We start from the raw sequence: 20,939 nt of genomic DNA on the forward strand, positions 1-20,939 counted from the left end.
TTCTTTTGGATGACATGAGATCCAGAAAAAAATGCATTCGTTTTTAACGCCTTCTACCCTTACTACAGGAGTTTGAGAAAAATTGAATATAGTATCGTATTCCTAGTGAAAAAGTGCCTGTAGAAAGTTTTTACCGTTTTTAGATATTTTCGGAAATAAAGAAGTTATGGCACGTTTCCGAAATCGACAAAATATCAAAATTTTGTTATATCTTCAAGACAAATGACGATGAAAAATCGTGAAACGGTTTTCAACTAACAGACTTTTCACGAAAGTCAAACCCAGCACTTCTTTCAACGTTTCTACCTAAATAGCCTAGAAGTACCAGAAACATCCAAAATCAAGCAGTTTGGTATACCCCTCTGTACACACAAGAGGTGACTGCGATCATTGGATCTGATGAAAAAGCCGATCATCTTAACTGGAAACTTGAAACATGAATTCTCAAAACATATACACGGAATATGACATTGAATATGGATGTTAGAAAAAGAATGACAGTATACGGAATTACAAATCAGTTTTCTCATGTTTTATGGATCAATTATTGCAGTCAAGGATTCTCATATCCTTTTGCAGTTTCCACAAACCTGGCACGTCTTTCTTGGAAAATCATGATATGAAAAATTGAATGAATATAATAATTTCCAGCAATGAATGAAGTAATAATTTTATTCGATTAAAATAATTTCCTCCCTCAGTTTATCATAACTATAGTACTCTTCCAAAATTCTGAATTCGCTGTCAAAAAAATGTCACTTCTATCGCGTGGCTTTCCACACCCAGTTTTTTTTCTTTCATGAAAGTCTTTCAATCTATGTGAATTCGATTTTGGCATTCTAACTATTGGTGATAATTGAACGCGAATGATACTTAAAAATGGATGCGTAGGGAACGGCTCGATAATACGTAACATTTTTTATGAAGAGCAATGACACCCGAACTCGGCCAATCCTTCAACCTTCAATAACTATCGCCGCTCTCCGTACCTTTTGCCCGAAGATTCCGAGACGTTAATCTACATTCTCGACGACTTCTGAGAAGGATCCCGCTGACTCAAAATCATATGTGACTTCGATTGGAATGAGCCGATGAAGACGATCGATGAAGGTCATAGATGAATCGAGATATGCAGATATGGATGGTTTTCGGATCGTCGGCGTGTTTGTGTATGGACCCATCCTCTGGTGCACATAAATCGCAGAACGGTTCAGGAAGTTCATCTTCTCAGAGTTGGTACAGTTAGTGTTTGGAGAGGCATTTGTTTCAATAGACGTACAGAATTGTTGGTGCTTGTTGCTACCATGGATGCGTACACCAAGTCACTGATAATATTATTCCCGTTGTTTCATTCTACTATTTAGCCAAATTTCTTATTTTTGGACGATAACGCGTCACCCCATCGTTGGATAATTGTCGATGAAGCTCTGAAAATTCATGGTATTCAACAAAACGATTGAAACAAATCGGTCGTGCATCGGCAATGCTGCACAGTGTTGACACCACAAACTACTAGAAATTGCTCAGTTTTGTGCGAATTTCAAGGTGGTTACATTTGGCACGACTGATTAGTTAGCTTTCGGTAAATCCAGTATATCCATCAGATGGCATAGGCGGAGATTCAAAAATCATTACCAATCTGAACTGAACACGAATGTATTCTTTGAGATGATTCAAATTCAAAACTGGTATTTGATAAACCAATTTTCCAAGATAACGCCAAGTAGTCCGGTGGAAGCGGATCTGGAGAGCGGGGATGACAAGCTATAGGCATAGATGTATAATACTAACTACTAAACTAACTTTTTAGAATGCATCAGTATTATAATAGTTGAAAACCACGACACGTGTTAATCTATCGCAATAGCATCTTCAGGTGGGTGTAGGTAAACTGAAGATGCTATTGGGATAGCGAAACACGTGTCATGGTTTAAAAACTCATCTTGTAAAAATCGCGTAATGCGTTAAAAGTTCAATTATATTAGTAGAATTTTCACTTCCTGTAATATTAAATGTTTCTGTTGTAATCAAGGAAAAAAACAAGTATTGAACGACCCGCAATTCTCAATGAGGATATAGAGGGGGTGTCATTTGTGAAAAGTGATAGGTAGCTAACACCGAGATGTAATAATTTTATACTTCATTATTTAGGAAGCCATTCAAAAACGTTTTATTTTTTATTTTGAATTACCTTTTGAAATAAATGCAGCCTTCATAGTATAAATATCGTATTTCACACATTATAAAGGTATAAATGAATAGTTTAAGGGATGATTCCTTGACAAAAAATAATGTAGGTCTTTTACATGATTTCTTTTTTTTTTAACAGTTCCTGCTTAGATACTGTTCCTTAAGCTGGCACCTGAGAAGCAGTTTTTGATTTATTTGTTTGGAATCAGAAAACTGACAGAAATTAAATTGAGCAGGCATTATAAGGGAAAAAGAAGCAAATAAAAAAAATGTTGGTGCATGGTGTTCCCCTGTATACAGGGTGAGTCTTTGACTCGTACAAATATTTTAACAGTAGGAAAAAACAATTTTTCCTTTACTATTTTATACGAATCGGCTTTGTTTGAAAGATACAGGCTGTTGAAAAACCATAAAAAAATGTTATATCTCACAAACGGTTTAATCGAATGAAATGAATTTCGGAATTTAGTTTTTCATTAATTTGATAAATATTTTTCGAACCCAAGATATCAGATATCACCCACGTGTTCCAGTTCTCTCATTATGACCATTACGTACCATGAAAATACCAAAAATTCAAAGAACCCAACTCTTGAAACTAAGTTCCTGATCACAAAACAAAACCATACTTTTGCTTTGTTGCTCAGGATGTTTGTTTTCTAGTTTCAACAAATTCGATATTCAATACAAGGAATAGAATTCGAATTTCGTGCCATTCAATCATAAAACAGAAAACTGTTATTAAAATTTTTTTCTGTATTGACAATTGACAGTACGTTTCAGCGCCATCTCATTGTCAAATGTGTTTTCACTACACAAAATGTAGTCGATTTTTAGTACTAGAGATATGAGGGCGTTTCCTTTCTTTCTACTCTATAATCTTTGATCCACAGATCTTTAGTGTCACAGATTTAGCTAGTTATTCTGAAGGTAATTTTGTTTTTCCAGGGGTGGCACAGCTCATTTTTGAAATAGCTATATCTTTTTATCAGGGCCGAATTGGAAAAAATAGCATTGTATAGGAAAAAAGTGTTTCTTTGGACCTCAAGAATCTAATGTTGAAATATTTGTGCGAGTCAAAGACTCACTCTGTACAATGTCAAACCTAAAATTGGTTTGGCAAGAAACTATTTATTTCCTTATTGCAATTAAAGGGAAACACCATCGAAATTTTTTATATTGCCCTCCCGATCCAGGAAATGTCCGCTGGTCTGGCAGTAGTCTAGATTGTAAAAAAAGTGCTTCTTATGCGCCATTTAAAGAGGATGTAATCCTTGGCTTTGAGTGTGGAATAGCGTCCGACATTGATATGGTATTTTGAGATAGGACTGGTAGTCGTTATGGTAACGCCTACCTACGTCTTATTATTCAGTAGTGAAACAGGAAAAAGATCATAATTTTTTCTCTTGAAATATTCAGGTGAATCATTTGATACAGTTTTAAATCAGCAAAAAATTTGCAGCAAGATAAAACAATTTTCAACATTTTTTACATTTGAAAAATCAGAAATCCCTGTCATTTCTTGAAAATAGCTGTATTGAAACCTTTTTATTTTATTGAAACACACCTCAGGTTATTACTATGAAAAACAAGGATACCGAGATGAATCAATACGAGAAATATTATTTTCGTATTGATTTATCTCGGTATTCTTGTTTTTCATAATATGTAATTAGATAATTTCAATATAATCAATGTGTTTTTTGAAATAAATAACTTTATTTTTATGAATATGAATTTTATGAATAAAAGATACATAAAACAGAATAATTGATTTTCACTAACCTGAGTATTGTTCAACCAACGCCAACGATACGCTATCATAATAGCATTTTTAGGTGCGTGAAGGTAAACAAACTCATGTTAGTGAAAATCATATAAAACTATGTTTTTAGTTCAATTATGGATTTTCATGGCCACATTGGCCACATCAATTCAATATTTGAATAAAGTAGATTAATGTTAACATTGATAAAGATTAATAGTATTCATAATTCTCAATACTATTATTATTCAGAAAAATACCTACCTTGAGATTTATTTCAGAATGAAAAAATGTTTATAGATGTTAAATAAGATTCTGTTGTTTGTTTTTCAGAATATGAAGGAAAAAGTTCGAAATGTGAAAATGTTACGCTGTTAATGAAAGGAACAGATTTGGATCTCCTAAGAAGCCATCAAAAATATTTGGACGGCATCGGAATTCATTTTCGTTTTTTAAAGAATGGTATAACAGTCAATGCAGTTCCTATGTGCTTTTCAAATAAGATCACGAAAGAGGTAAAATTATGCATTTCTAATATTCAACAGATATACGTTTTGAATCATTCAGGCTATTCACAAACTGAAACTTTTTAACGTGAGCGCCCTTTTTTCATTGAAGAACACGGTCACTTTTGCTAGTCGACTCGAATTGAAAATTTGAGTCAAACCTTATTAGAAGATGTTTCTTTAGACGTCTGAATTGTATTATTTAACGCGATGAGGCTCCTGGTCATTTCGGTGGAAATAGCTCCTCAAAGAGCAATTTCCAAGAAGATTGATCATATGATCACTTCGTGTACCTGCTCGCTCACCAGATTTGAATCCAATGCACCCAAGGCTACTCAGTCTAGGTAACCAAGAAAAATCAGATGTGTGCAATCGGGATTAACTGCAGGAAGAATAAGATGGACTGCAAATGAAATTTGAAAGAATCCATTCGTTATTGTGGGGCTAACTTATTCAAACTTATAAGAGAGCGATCTGCGGAAAGCTGTCGAAAAAGGTGGATTTTTATTTGCGCAATATTTATATTAATTTAACTTTTTATTTTTCTTTCTTACTTTTCCTTTTGACCATCACACTGGTCGAGGCTAGCTTCAGAACACATGCAGTTAGGCATTTCCCAAAAATAGAATACTAACCTAGAATGAATTTTTCTCGAAAACGATGCAAGATTATACGAGGATATAGGTATTGAAAAATTCTTAGCCTACTATATAGAACCACACAAAATTTCAATGTCAAAATATTTTATTACTCAACATATTTTCCTCTTTATTGGATACATTTATTACAGCGGACCTGCAACATCTCTAGACCTTTCAAAAAAAAATGTTTCTTCTTGCTCTGCAAACCAGACCTCCACAGCTTTTATAACCTCCTCGTTGGAAAAAAATTTACGACCTTTTGAACTTTTTTTCAGTTGAGGAAAAAGATGATAGTCAGATGGAGCCAAATCTGGTGAATAAAGGGGGTATTCTAGTAATTCAAACACTAAATCACGAATTTTTTGCATGGCAACATGAGATTTGTGTGCAGGGGCGTTGTCCTGCAAAAACAAAACACCTTTGGATAGGTTTCCACGTTTTTTCTCTGTAAGATGCACAATAGATCTTATAACGTCGCAGCCCAACGCAGTCCTTTTTGAAATATACGAGGATGTATCGATATCTAGTTAGCCTAGACCAGTTCCATGCATAAAAAAAATATTGCATAACCATAGCATCGAAAAACTCATTAGAAGTGTCAGTGTGAAGTTCAAAAGAAAGAAGATGTCCACCGAAATTGTGAAAATCGAAAATTTTTAGTATCGAGCCATCATCAAGTACCTATATTCAAAAGGGTTAAGAGGTAAACAGATTTACGAAGATATGCTCAATACCCTTGGTGATCAATGTCCTTCGTATGCGACCGTGAAAAATTGGACTGCAAGCTTCAAAAGAGGTAAATTTTCCATTGAAGATGATGACCGATCGGGAAGGCCAGTTTCTGTGTCAGTCCCCGAAAATATCGATGCAGTTCATGACATGATTTCATCAGACCGTCGCGCGTCGGATATCTGAAGCACTGAATATTTCATACGAACGCGTTCGTCATTAGTTCACGTCAATTTGGACATGAGAAAAATTGCTGCAAAATGGATCCCAAATGTTTGAATAGGAGCGTTCGGCCAGTAGACTCTATAAGCACTTTTTGTTCCGTGTCGTTCGGGCTCGAAGTTTCAGAACAAAAAGTGTCAATAGTTGTCGTTCGTTCTAGACGGAGTGGAGTTTTCGGAATCAACTCTATGAGCCCCAGCTCCCAAGGTGGGGCGCGAAAGGAGTTTGTGTAGAAGTAGGGTTATGAAACGAGACAAACCATAAAAAAACAACTTATACACAAACTATTCATAAAACTGTAGAATTTCCGTTTAATCCACACTAAGAATTATCTATTCATATACATTTTCGAACAAATTGCATTCAAATTCATATTTTTCCCATGATTTTTGTGGTTGACATTTGTCATTCGTTTTTTCAAAAATTGCCAATTTGTACAAACTCCATTAGCCCTAGCTGATCTGTGATAAAACTCTAGTTCTACTCGCTCTGTACCGGTGTTTACTGGCCGAACGTGTAGTCAATGTTGACAAAAGCGTGCAAGGGTAGAAGCATCGCGTTCGATCTGTGCTCGGTTTGAAAACGATGTAGACTTCTTAAACCGAATTGTTACTATGGATGAGATGAGACTTGGGTATATTTCTACGATCCAGAAACAAAGCAACAATCGATGGAATGGCAACACTCTGGTCCTCCAAGAGCTAAGAAGTTTCGTGTCAAAAAATCTGCTCGAAAAGTTCTTGCTTCAGTTTTTTGGGATTTCCATGGACTAATCATGATTGATTTTTTGGTTAAGGGTAGAACAATAACCGGTGATTACTATTCGACATTACTGACCACTCTAAGGGAAAAAATTAAAGAGAAAAGAAGCGGAAAGCTGTCCAAAGGCGTTTTGTTTTTGCAGGACAACGTCCCTGCACACAAATCTCATGTTGCCATGCAAATAATTCTATACTAGAACACCCCCCTTATTCACCAGATTTGGCTCCATCCGACTATCATCTCTTTCCTCAACTGAAAAAAAGTTCAAAAGGTCGTAAATTTTCTTCCAACGAGGAAGTAATAAAAGCTGTGGAGGTCTCGTTTGCAGAGCAAGAAGAAACATTATGTAACCAGTCCGGCCCTTGCGGTCGGACCTTTCGAGAACCAGGGCGGTCGCTTCCTTCTGGAAGAATCGCGAAAGGTTCGCGAAGGTACCTGAATGTTTCCGGCGCCTATATAAGCCTAGCGGAGGAGCAGGTAAGAAGTACAAGTACAGTTACAGTGCAAGCGACTAGTGGAAATAAACAAGAGTGGAAATAAATAGTAGTGTAATAGTTAGTTTGTGAGTTATAAGTGTATTAAGTGTAAATAAATAATTTCAATAAGTTGAACGTTTTAATCAAGCGAAGAAAACGTTACATTGGTGTCACGTGTGAGGTGAAACATCGCTCGAATTAAATAAATATTTTCGGTTATTTGTTCATGCCAGTGACCACAAGATTACAGAACGCAATGGAGACTCAAGCGGTAATGGACTTTTTGAGTAAGATGAACGAAAGAATGGAAGAAAATTCTCGAAAACTGAATGAGAAAATGGACGAGAACTCTTGTAAGTTGAATGAGAAAATGGAAGAGAACTCATGTAAGTTGAATGAACAAATGGAAGAAAATTCTCGAAAATTGAATGAGAAAATGGACGAGAACTCATGTAAGTTGAATGAACAAATGGAAGAAAATTCCAGAAGATTAAATGAGAAAATTGATGAGAAATTAAATGAGAAAATGGACCAGATTAGGGAGAATTGTAATGATGTGGTGAGTCAACTTACAGACAAATTGGATGAGAAACTGGAAACCATAAATGAAAAATTCGATAAAGTGGACGAGAGATTCGATATAGTGAGTGGAAAATTTGAAGAAGTTGACGAAAAGTTTGACAAGGTTAACGGAAAGTTTGAAGAAATGGCAGGAATAATTGAACATCATTCCAAGTTCATAGATTCCTTGAAAAGAATGTCAAACAGAACAGATATTCTGGCTTCAACACCCTACAGCACAGCGAAAGCGGAAAATGACGGCGAAGGTAGTAGAATGAAGATCAAGCCTCCAACTTTTGATGGAAAAATACCCTGGTCGACATATCAGAAACAGTTTGAAGCTGCTGCGCTGGCGAACAATTGGAACGAAAACGAAAAAGCCACGGCATTAATTATAGCTCTACGAGGAGAGGCACTCAACATTTTGCAGACGATCCCGGAGAGTCAACAAGCCTGTTGCGAAGTTCTTACATCGAAACTTCAGATGAGATATGGTGATGCTCATCTACAACAAGTATACCATGCACAAATAAAGAACCGAGTGCAGAAAACAGGGGAAAATCTCCAGGAGTTTGAAGCTGATGTGGCGAGATTAGTCAGGCTGGCTTATCCATCTGCTCCAGATAGCTTCCTGGAACAGCTATCAATCCAGACATTCGTGGATGGGATAAAGGATGGTGAAATACAACAAGCCCTGAGACTAGCACGCCCTAGAACCGTAGATGATGCCTTAGCCCAGGCTTTGGAAATCGAAGCAGCGAAGCAAGCGTCGCATAGGAGACACCTTCGTGTAAGACAAGTCCAAGAAACAGACCGATCTATTGAGGACATTGTCAGAGAAAAAGTCCGCAGAATATTGCTTGCTGGAAAAAAGATGCTGTGTGCTGGAACTGCAACAAAAGGAGGCATTTCAAGCAAAATCGTCCAGAATTTGAAAGGGCTACAGCTGGGAAAATAAAAGGAGTCGCTGTGGTAGACAATGGCTCGACCAAAACCATTGAGTGTCCCCAGAATTCCAGCCATTGTTCGCGCCTGGAAGAAAAGATCGATTTAAGGCGGACCACCGTAATCGAAGACGACTGGCTACCTGAAGAAATTCAAAGAGCACAAGAGGAAGATAACGACTTGAAAGTAATCCTGAGTTGGAAGAAGAGCGGTAGACGACCTACTTGGGAAGAAGTATCCAGACTGAGCCAGAATGTAAAGTCGTATTGGGCACAATGGGAAACGTTGAAGATTGATGGAGGTCTTCTGAAACGTTGCTGGGAAAATGAAGATGGAACTGAGCAGAGACTTCAGTTGATTGTGCCGAAGAGCCGTGTGACAGACATTCTGACCAGACTACATAATGGAACTTCAGGTGGACATTTCGGGATAACCAAGACGTTGGAAAAAGTCAGGCAGCGATTTTATTGGCTAAATTGTAAGAGGGACGTTAAAGATTGGTGTAGAAGATGCAAGGTTTGTGCTGCTGCTAACGGACCTTATGGTAGAGGAAAAGCACCAATGAGGCAATATAACGTCGGATCCCCCATGGAACGAGTAGCTATCGACATCGCTGGCCCCTTTCCCGAAACAGACCATGGAAACAAGTACATTTTGGTAGCGATGGACTATTTCACGAAATGGGTGGAAGCCTACGGTATTCCTAATCAAGAGGCAAGTACGGTAGCTGATAAATTGGTCAGAGAATTCTACTGCAGATTTGGAATACCTCTGGAGCTGCATTGTGATCAAGGCCGAAATTTTGAATCGAAGTTATTCCAAGAAGTATGCAGCAAATTAGGGATTCACAAAACAAGGACTACACCTCTTCATCCACAATCAGACGGCATGGTGGAACGAATGAATCGGACCATGGGAAAACATCTAGCCAAAGTAGTTTCTGATCACCAGCGGGATTGGGATGAATATTTACATCTATTCACCATGGCATATAGATCTTCGGTTCAAGAATCTACCAAGGAAACTCCATCCAGTATAATGTTCGGCCGAGAAATAAGGCTGCCTTGCGACTTAGAGTTTGGATGTAAGCCTGGAGAAGACGTAGCTGGGGAGAACTACGTTAGTAAATTAAGGAACAAGCTGGATTACATTCATGACAAGGTACGCAATCAAATGCATCAAGCAAGTGACCGAATGAAAATGAGCTGCGACATCAAGGCTATTGAAGGTGGATTCACCACTGGAGATCTGGTGTGGCTACATAATCCACAAAGGAGAAAAGGTTTTTCACCAAAGCTGCAGAGACAGTGGGAGGGACCGTATGAAATAATCAAGAGGATAAATGATGTAGTTTACCGGATAAGGAAGCTCCCCAGAGGAAAACCAAAGGTTGTCCATTTCAACCGATTAGCCCCGTACGCGCAGGACAAAGAAGAGGTACGTCTTGTGGAAGCTCCGATGCAAGGAAGCAGCGATTACCAGAAGTTTATGGATTGTTATGGTGAGACACGCGTTGCACGGTTCGGCGTTACACAGGAAGTACATCAAGATCTCTTTACCGTGTCTGAGGAATACTCTCTCGCTCATTGCGTAGCGGAGAACCTTCGTATGAGCAAAGGAATAGCCAGAGTATTCAGAAATAAATTTGGACGTCAGGAACAACTATTGCGACAGCAGCCAAGAATCGGGAAAGTTTTGAAATTGAAGGCTGAAGGTCGGTTCATTTATTACTTAGTCACAAAGCAACATTCCTATCAGAAGCCAACCTATCAGAATCTATGGACGGCACTGCATAGCTTGAAAGAAGACCTTCAACGCTTCGGGGTTAGGAAATTAGCTGTTCCCAAGCTCGGTTGTGGATTGGACCAGCTAAATTGGCGAGTTGTGCGAAGCATGCTGGAGGTGGTATTTCAGGGGACTGGTATACGGATCCTGGTGTGCAGTTTCAACCCAAAGCAGGCCAGGGAGCCTGGAAAAACTGTGGAGTGCTACTTCCATCAGAATGGCTACTGTAGGAATGGTGATGAGTGCAAGTTTCGCCACGGTCCTCGGAGAAATTCACTAAATCTGTTCTGGGACAGAACAGGCTTAAGGAGGGGACAGTGTAACCAGTCCGGCCCTTGCGGTCGGACCTTTCGAGAACCAGGGCGGTCGCTTCCTTCTGGAAGAATCGCGAAAGGTTCGCGAAGGTACCTGAATGTTTCCGGCGCCTATATAAGCCCAGCGGAGGAGCAGGTAAGAAGTACAAGTACAGTTACAGTGCAAGCGACTAGTGGAAATAAACAAGAGTGGAAATAAATAGTAGTGTAATAGTTAGTTTGTGAGTTATAAGTGTATTAAGTGTAAATAAATAATTTCAATAAGTTGAACGTTTTAATCAAGCGAAGAAAACGTTACAATTATTTTTGAAAGGTCTAGAGACGTTGCAGGTTCGCTGTAATAAATGTATGCAATTAGGAGGAGAATATGTTGACTAATAAAATATTTTGACATTTAAATCCTGTTTGGTTCTATAGTACGCTAAGAATTTTTAAATATATCCTCGTTACTATATGAGACACTTACCGTCTGTGTCGAATTCATGTGCAAAATGTACAATGTATTGGATGCGAAAGAATTTCAAGAATACTATGAAGAAGGATGAACTATTATGTTTGTGAAGAATTTGGTACATGAATTCGACATTCTGGGAGGATTATGTCCAGCAGTGGACGCAGATAGCTGAGTGATCATGATGTGTGATGATGATGATGTCCGCGCACGACGGAAGAATACGTTTGATTAACAAACGCCAATTGGCAAATATAATATGCAACACGTAAAACAACTTGTATTGAATAGATTGGTAATTTTCAACCACTAATCGATATTTCAGTCGGGAACAAGGGCGGATCCAGGATTTTTTTCTGGGGGGGGCACAACGGGCAGACGAGCAAAAAAATCGACAGTAACTGTGAGAAATGAACTTCACTTTTATTTTTAAGAGTTCAAGTATGTATAGAAAGATCCGTCCGTCTGGGGGTGCCACGTGCCCCCGTGCCCCCCCCCCTAAATCCGCCCTTGGTCGGGAATACAATAATTGGCGTCATAGCTGATATATTGAGATTGGAGGCGTATAAAAATTCAAAGGGAAAATCAAAAATTATAGAACTAAAAACAGAATTATATGATTTTCCTGCTAACATTAGTTGTTTAAGCACGATACGTGTTTAGATATCATAATATATGATTCTTCAGGTAGATATAATATATAAAGGTAAACTGATTGTTATAGCTTATAGCGAAACACGTTTCGTTGTTGAACAACTCATGTTAGCAGGAAAATTATATGATTATCTTTTTAGTTCGATTATGGATTTTCATCGAGTATCGGTCACATCAATTCAATAAAAAATCGTAGTTTTAATGCAAAACATAAAATTTCTATGAAGCGTCTATTTGTTCATTTCGTGAAAATTTGATGACTTATTTCGATATAATGGGGAAGTTTTTCCTTTGGGTACCCCGAATTCATATGGATTCTTTCGAGTTATATTATTTCACAGAAATAACACAAGAAAAAGTGTTTATGCCTCTTAAAAATATTTAATTTCTATTAATCGAGTTTTGGGTTTTCCTGAAATTAACTCCTTTTTTCAGCATGCGATAATAATTATTTCATTAATTCATTCTTTCGGGTTGCAGTGATCATATACCGTGACGGCTTCAGGCAAGGGGGTTATTGGTGTAATTACCCTCGTAAACATTTTCTGGTTGCTCAAATTTGCATGTTATTTTTTTCATATTTATTAGGAAATAAAACACTACTTAAGTTTTTCCCTTTTTGTAATTAAGCCCTGCTCTAAGCCAATTGGTTATTGGACAAGCTCATGATCCTAATATATGTGGGTGTTTTTCCTATTGCTTTTTTTATTTTGCAGTCTCCTCTCTCGAAGTTAATTCAAATCCTTATAAGAGAAGTTCTTGATCTTGTGAAAGATACCAGAGGGGTTCTCACTGGTTTACCAAAAATGATTAGTCAAATAATTAATATGGAGGCTTGTAGGGGTAAGATGAAACATAAATTGATCATCAATTTACTCATAGTGTTCATTCAATTGTTCCGCTGTAAATGATGACTATACCAATCGAGCTGCCCTTATTTTCTAGGATCTGTGAAGTTTGGGGAGTTTCTGAATAAAGGAGAAATGGAAAGATTGATTGAACAGGTATCTAGATGTGCTCTGCCTTTTCAATGTGCTCACGGACGGCCCACTATGATTCCACTACTCACTTTGGATGACAAATACGAAGCAAATGTGAGAGTTGAATACTGAAGGTAAATAGAGTTGTTAACATTTTAAATTTATGTTTTAGGTGGAAGGACCAAGTTTACAAAATCTGAGGCCTATTTAAATGGAATCTTAGTGAAGTGACTACATAATTGAGTTTATCAATGCACTATATTTGAATTCCTAGGATTAAGTAATCAGTGAACTTATTTCTTGAAAAAAATAAATTCTTGAATAATAGCGGGTACTGCATTAACTATTTTTTCTATTTCATTTCATTCCGTCGCTCAAATTAGGAGCAACATATCATAGAAGATAATTTTTATCTGATAGTTACGTTAAAAGTGATTCCCAGAAGTAGAGGCTGCAGTGATCCAGGAGGAGGGTGGTAATTGCCATATATGGAAACATCTACAGTGTGTACCTACATAAAGTATGGAATAAATTCATTTTCTCGCACTGGGATTTAAAAAGAAATTAAGAAGGCATATTACGTTGCCTCTAGCTTAACCCCCTGAGCGGGCGTGAGTGCCACCCCTAGTTTTTGTAATTGGAAGGGGGGTGGAGTGATATCTCATTTTAAAGGTCTCTCGCTCCAGATTATAGCCCTAGAGTTTGAACAAAGAGTATCAACTCTTTGGTTTGAAGTTGCTAGTGTTATCTTTGCTAATATGACAGCTTATTTGTCAAAATTTCTATCTCCTGATTCGACTTTGTGGGGTCGTTTAGGATATTGGCTCGTTCGATATTCATGTGGTAATGAAAATGGAAACTTAGGATTGCAGAATTGTTCTGATTATTTTTTAGTTACTTACACAATTTTATGAAATGAAAGAGTCCAGAGAATTTACTCGTGAATTCTCCTGCAGTTACACATGCGTACTTTCGGTAGAATTCACTTACATACAAAATAATCTCTGCCGTTTTCTTGCCAAAATTTTTTAGAGAATTCTCGGCTGTTACAAACGGGCTTAAGGGTTAAGGATCGTTTTCTCTAGAGTTATTTTTCTAAGCGAGCAAACTGGCCAAACTGGTTAAAAAATGTGTTGCATGTGGTACTCCGAACGTGGTGAATTTGTTAATTGAGACGGTGAAAAGTTCAGCAATGGGGATAGGCCGTTTTTGAAAAACAAGCCAAGCCAAGACCTTGTACGAAAACTGTATATTTTAATACTGCATTTTCAAAAGGCAGAATTATCAATACAGAAACTGTACAGTAACTGTATATCAAATACTGCATTTTTGAAATGCAATATTATCAATACAAAAACTGTACAGTAACTGTATATCAGAAACTGCACTTTTAAAATAAAGAAAGATAAATACAGAAACTGTGCAGTGCATTTTTAAAATGCAGAATTATCGATACAGAAACTGTACAGTTACTGTATATACAAATATGCATTTTTAAAATGGAGAATTATCCATACAAAAACTGTGTAGTAACTGATGTATATCAAATGGTGCATTTTAAAATGCAGAATTATCAAAACAGAAACTCTACAGTAACTGTTTATCGAATGATGCATTTTAAAATGCAGAATTATCAATACAGAAACTGTACAGTAACTGTATATCAAATACTGCATTTTTAAATGCAGTGTTATCAATACAGAAACTATGCAGTAATTGTATATCAGATACTGCGTTTTTAAAATGCAGAATTATCAATACAGAAACTGTGCAGTTACCGTATATCGAAAATTGCATTTTAAAAATGCAGAATTATCAATACAGAAACTGCACTGTACATCAGTAGTTAAGAACATGTGTCATATTAGCGATCATCGCTTAGCGTTCTGTGAGTGCTACGTACCTAGTTCGAAGAGGGTGCAAAAGTTTATAACTTATAGGGTCTTTGATGATTTTTATTGTGAAGCTTTCCTTTCAAACTTGAGATCGGAAGGGTGGCACTCATTCACCCGCGAACCTAATATCAATAAAAAAGTGCAAATCTTCAATGACATCTTATTGAGCGTTTATGACCGCCATGCTCCTGTCAGACGAAGGAGAATCTCAGGGGGTTGATGAGGAGGCGGGACCGAGCTTTTGCTGCATTCAGGCGGTCTGATTCAGCGGAGGATTGGAATGAGTATAAGAGAATGAGAAATGGTACTCTGGCTGAGATTAGACGTAGCAAGAAGTCATATCTCTTGGCTGCTAGTTCTGATGGTAATGAAGCTGCCTGCATGGAAGGCTTCGAAGTCTCTGAATGTTGCCAAGGTTAAGGCAAGGGCTATTCCAGATTGCTTAAAGGACGCTGAATCTATTAGTGATTTTTTCTCAGCATTCAATGGTGTTGCAGGTGATGATGTCTGTACTGATTAGATTTCGTATTATAACAACAATAGTTATAGAACTGAGCCATCATTCCATTTCAAAATTGCTTCCTTGGAACAGATAAGGACTATCATGACTGGAATTCGAACTAAAGCCGTGGGCGACGATGATGTAACGCTGGATATGCTCGTTCATGCGATTCCAGCAATAGAATCGTATGTTCAGCATTTGGTCAATAGCTGCATAGTGGCCGGTGTGTTTCCTGTGCAGTGGAAGTGCGCTATTGGTATACCGCTTCCTAAAACAGTGGAGCCTACTTCTTTTTCGGATTTGAGGATAATCAGTATTCTGCCACTTTTGTCTAAGGTGTTGGAGAATGTTTTGTCTGATCAGATTTCGGAGTACGTCAATGACTTCAATTTGCTACCATCGTACCAGTCTGGCTTTCGCAGGAATCACAGTACTGCTACTACTCTGGCATCGGTTACAAATAAAATATTCCATGATCTTTATCGGGGTTATTCTGTACTTCACATTTTGCTTGATTTTTCGAAGGCATTCGTCACGATTAATCATTCCCTTCTGTATGCCAAGCTAAAATATTTTGGTTTCTCTGCCTCAGCTGTTTCTATGATAAGATCGTTCCTAACATTCCGAAGTTTAAAGGTGCTGGTGGACGGCAGGTACGCGTCACCGAAATCAATCCGAGCAGGCGATCCGCAGAGTTCCATATTGGGGCCATTGTTGTTCATTATTTATGTGGCTGATCCTTTCTCTTGCTTAGACCACTGCATTGCTGAGGCATTTGCTGACGATGTTCAGTTGATGTTCCGGTTTAGGGGGAGTGAGTTGAATTTGGCTTCGGCTAGAGTCAACCAGGACCTTGAAACGATTCTACAAATGTGTAAATCTCATAATCTTTCCATGAACTCGGCGAAGACCAAATGTATTGTTTATTGTAAAAGGAAGGATAGGAATAAAATCAGAGCCAGTTTGGATCTCAGTCTCAACGGGGATAAGTTAGATATAAGTAATGGCGCCAGGAATCTGGGAGTTTTATTTGATTAAGACTTGAGATTTCGGAAGCATGTTTCCACTTTAGCTAGGTCGGCGTTCTATAAGCTTAGAATTCTCTATTCTGCACGTAAATATTTGACTTTTCAGATGAGAAAAAATTTATCAGAGGTATTAGTTTTGTCAACTTTCAACTATTGCGACATACTTTATGGCCCCTGTTTGGATGTTTTTCATAAAAGAAGAATTCAGCTTGTGCAGAATTGGTGTTGCAGATTTGTTTTTGGTCTTCGTAAGTTTGATCATGTGTCTCGAAGGATCAGGGATTTGGGTTTTGGCTGAGACTGGAAAGCAGGGTGAAGCTGCACATGGGATGTTTTGTATTCAAACTTATGAAGAGTCCCATAGAAAATAGGATCATGCATGGATCATTTGGTTCCTAGATCTGGTGTTCACTCCGTCAACATTAGATACCCGTACATGTTGACAGTTCCCGCTCATCGAAACAGCTGGGTTTCGTAGGTGTTTTTCCTTTGCAAAAGTAATGAATACATTTGACACCGATGTTAGAAATTTCACATCGTTTTTTGCATTTAAGTCTCAGCTTAAATCTTTTCTACTTACCAGAGAATAGATATGTATTTTTTCAGATTTTTTTTTTATATTTTAGTCAGTGGTAGTGCTCATATTTTCCTTTATGTTTAATTAATGTAGAATGCTATTTTTTTGCATGGAGATTGTTATTCTCTTTCTTTGAGGCTATTGGTTGTCTATTTGCTATGTGTGCACTCTATATTTCATTTTTATATTGTAATTTACCATAGGGGAGTCGGCGGGGTTAAGTGTAAAGCTGCATTCACAATCAATTCGCGGGCCGAAGTGCACTTCGGCACGAAATTTACCATTCGCAATAATCTTGGTACCAAATACTCAAATGAATCAAAAATGTAACTGATCAAAACATAAGCATCAGCATCATCTATAGCCGGCACAAAATTCCTTGCCGAAGTGATAGTTTGCAACTTGCAAGAAATTTTGTCTTGAATTTCATTGTGAATGGTAACGGAGAACGCCATCTGCTAAGCTTCCGTGCCGAAGTACACTTCGGCCCGTGAATTGATTGTGAATGTAGCTTTAGAGTAGTCTTTTTTTTTCTTGTTAAGTAGTGCCAATAAAGTCGATTTATTATTATTATTATTTAATACTTCAGAAATATCAATACAGAAACTGTGCAGTCTCTGTATATCAAAAACTACATTTTTAAAATGCGGTATTATCAATACAGGAACTGTGCAGTTTCAATTCAACAATTTCTGTGCTGCAATCAGTTAGCACATGTAATGCAGTATCTGTACAGTTGCTGTATATTGTGTTTCAGATATCGATTGAAATTCATTCTGGGAGGATTCTGCATTTCTTAATAAACTTTTTAGGGTTTTCACTTCCAATCTCTGAAACAAATTCAATTAAAAATGAAATAAACGATTTGCTCCTGCGTAAATACTTGCACTAATTTGTCAGGAGCAAATCAACTAGAAAAAATTGTTGCCTGACAATGAACTGAAAATAAAGAACGTCGAATATATAATTTTATGTTGTAACGTTTCGCGCGGAGTCTATATCAAATTCCTTCATCAGACGAAAATCAATTTTCGAAAATCTTCTGAATTGTATCTTTTGTTTGACATCAATTGTCAATACTATGGAGAGTAGACAGAAGGAGAACGATCGACGTACTAAAAATGTGTCCCCGAAAACGGGAAACGTAGGATAGGTGTCGCTGCGATTGCAGCGGGTATCGATAAGGGGTGGGGATTCAAGCGTCAATTTGAAATGAACAGCCTTCGTTTTATTTTAGGTTATGTGTCATCGTGGTTTTTCCGATGATTTTTCAAATACCTTTCTTCAAATCTATATTAAATATGAGTTCTCTGAATTATATGCAATAAAATGCAAGTCGAAATCAATGAAATTCAAAAGAAATCACTGATCAAAAAAATTGTACCTACTTTTGTTTATCATTGTTTATTGAAAGCAGCTATGTTAGTTGGTTTACCGTTATCTTCAAAATTATATAAATCCGTAGTGAGGAGTAGTACACATCAAGACAACAAAAGGTAGCAGTCTCAGATTTATCACTTAGGTATTAGAGTAGATTATGTTTCCAATACTCAGCTGAGACCGATATAAACCATATATTATGTTATGCCAACAAAATTCTTCAAGAATATTTACTTCTGAACCATGTAGTTTTATTGGTTAGATATTCTTATTCAGAAGAGTCAACTTCTCACGAGGGATGACAATTTCGATTTCGTTTATAATGAATCCATCATCTTTTTGATATCTTCATCGCAAAAGTGCTCTTGACACACAAATTGATTCGGAGTCGATTCTTGAGATAAGGTTTTTTCCAATTTTCTCTCAAAAATGCTCTCGGAAATTTTATGTCTTCTCCTTTTCTTTCCGATGCCAAAACACTCTTATACTAGCGCATACTTCAAGATTTCACCATGGTCATATGTTGTTCTCTTATCAAAAATCGAAAATAATAATATTCCTATCAAATGTCACCAGGGAAACGTTCAGCCAACGAGCCAACTACAATTTGATTTGTGTAAATCAAAATTTCGCACTCTCGTGATGGCCAGCGCGCCTGTTGGCAAAAGCATGAACTACCCTATTGGTACATATTTTAGGGGACAAAAAATCTGTGGTCTCAAAGCAGCGATCGTTCTCCTTCTCTCTACTCTCCATAGTCAATACATAGAAACAGAGACTGCATAGAAACGTTGATTCATTTAATTTTGAATAGATCATATTTGGATCAGTTTACTGAAGAAGGAACTGTCATCCGGTAATTAATAGGCTTGTTCGTAGAGTGGTTCACAACGGTTGGGAACTGTACAGAGCAAACGCAAATGGATTTTCGCTATCCTAAAATGCAATTACGCTTGCTCTGTACAGTCCACAACCGTTGGGAACCACTCTACGAACAAACCTATTATTGATATGAACATCATTAATTTATTGATAATTGAATATTATATTAATTTTATACAGTTAAAGACCTAATATAAATTGTGTTTTAGTTAGATTTTTCGCACTTCTATTCATTCAGAGCTTCCTCGTAGATTTTCACATCATTACCATTTCCTTCAACTACATTCATTCATTCATTCATTGCTGTATCCCGTTACCGGGAATTAATCTACAAAAAGACATAAAAAAGAACAGACTTATAATTTCTTGGGGCTAATTGCGACTGTGTGCGCTCCTGTGACTGAAGAGACCCAACCCTGACCTACAGATCCTTCCACACTCAGGGCATGGATAGTCACCAACCAGATCTGGCCGCCGCTGAATTCTTCTCAAGTCTCCATTATAACTGTGCACCATAGATCTCCACTGTCACTGTGACCTGTCTAACGCTAGTTGTTCCCAGTTATGATTTGCATTAATTGATTTTAGGGATTGATGTAGTGTATCCTTAAACCGCTTATACTGGCCTCCTTCAACTACATACTTTGCGAATCATTGAAGAATTTTAGAGTTCAATGCCAATGCTTTGAACTGATTCTGAACAGTTCTGAGTGCGAATAATAGGTCACAAATAATGGTAAATAAATGGTAATTATTTACCATTTACCAAAACTGAGCTATGATTACCACGAAAGGGAGGTGGACGAGGTCTATTCTACTTAGTCTGGAAGCCAGTGCTGCCAGTGAGTATTGGAGTACTCGCTTTAGTAGTAAAAAAGCTCCTCTTTGGTAGAGGAGTGAAGACTTTCTGTCTAACAGAGTTTTCCATGTTTGAAACAAACTACCGAGTGATCACTCAGTAGTTTGCGCTTACACATCGATGTGTGAGCGCCAAATATGAACCAATTTGAAGTTAGGTTTGATAATTTGTGCAGAACTACCAAATTTAATTGTTTTTCTCAGCGTTTTTTGTGCGGAGTTTCACTGCTTATTTTGATAGAGACAGTTGTTTTACCTCTATTGGATTGTGAATTATTAATTCTTTGTGTTCATTCTGTTTTTTTTTTCTCGTTTTTGAGCACCATGGGTTATACCAGAGACCCTTTCTCTAAGGGTTAGACTGATAAGCTCTAGTAAATTATATATAAAAAAATAACAGAGATAGACCGAACAGAGTTCCATGATTAGGGATAAATAAGACAGACACTTGTAAAGACGAATATTATAAATTTTTATCAGTTTTGATATTAATTGCTCTAATGGGGTAGGTTCCCGGAGGTGATGTTAGCCGGTACCTACCCTCTCCGACGGCCGGACCACTTAGGGAAAACAGCAAAACGATCTAACATGAAAGATGATAGTTCAAGTTAGATGCCTGCTTACACAGAACACCTAAGGATATCCAACCGCCGGCAATGAAAATTTCATTGCTCCGATAATGGCAAAAGCGAATATTGGCAACTTTAAACCATTCAGATTAATTTATCTGAATTATATTTAATCTTTTGTGCCATCTATCAAAGATGAGCCATACTCTAGCATTTCCTACTACAGAAATTTGTTATTTACTCATTACGACACGTAAGGGAACGCGT

The 20,939-nt window shown here is 37.4% G+C and overlaps 1 protein-coding gene across 1 annotated transcript in view; it reads left to right on the top strand.

Moving 5' to 3' along the window:
- LOC123307115 (DNA mismatch repair protein Mlh3-like) overlaps positions 1 to 13,308 on the top strand; it is a 33,744-nt gene extending 20,436 nt beyond the window's left edge. The window contains exons 6-9 of the mRNA XM_044889333.1: positions 4,289 to 4,470; positions 12,718 to 12,844; positions 12,947 to 13,095; positions 13,154 to 13,308. Coding sequence (XP_044745268.1) covers positions 4,289 to 4,470; positions 12,718 to 12,844; positions 12,947 to 13,095; positions 13,154 to 13,192 — 497 coding nt within the window. The 3' untranslated portion in view covers positions 13,193 to 13,308. The remainder of the gene's footprint in view (positions 1 to 4,288; positions 4,471 to 12,717; positions 12,845 to 12,946; positions 13,096 to 13,153) is intronic.
- The last annotated feature ends 7,631 nt before the right edge of the window (positions 13,309 to 20,939 follow it).

The sequence above is a fragment of the Coccinella septempunctata genome, chromosome 2, assembly GCF_907165205.1.
Source record: "Coccinella septempunctata chromosome 2, icCocSept1.1, whole genome shotgun sequence".
Taxonomy (NCBI): domain Eukaryota; kingdom Metazoa; phylum Arthropoda; class Insecta; order Coleoptera; family Coccinellidae; genus Coccinella; species Coccinella septempunctata.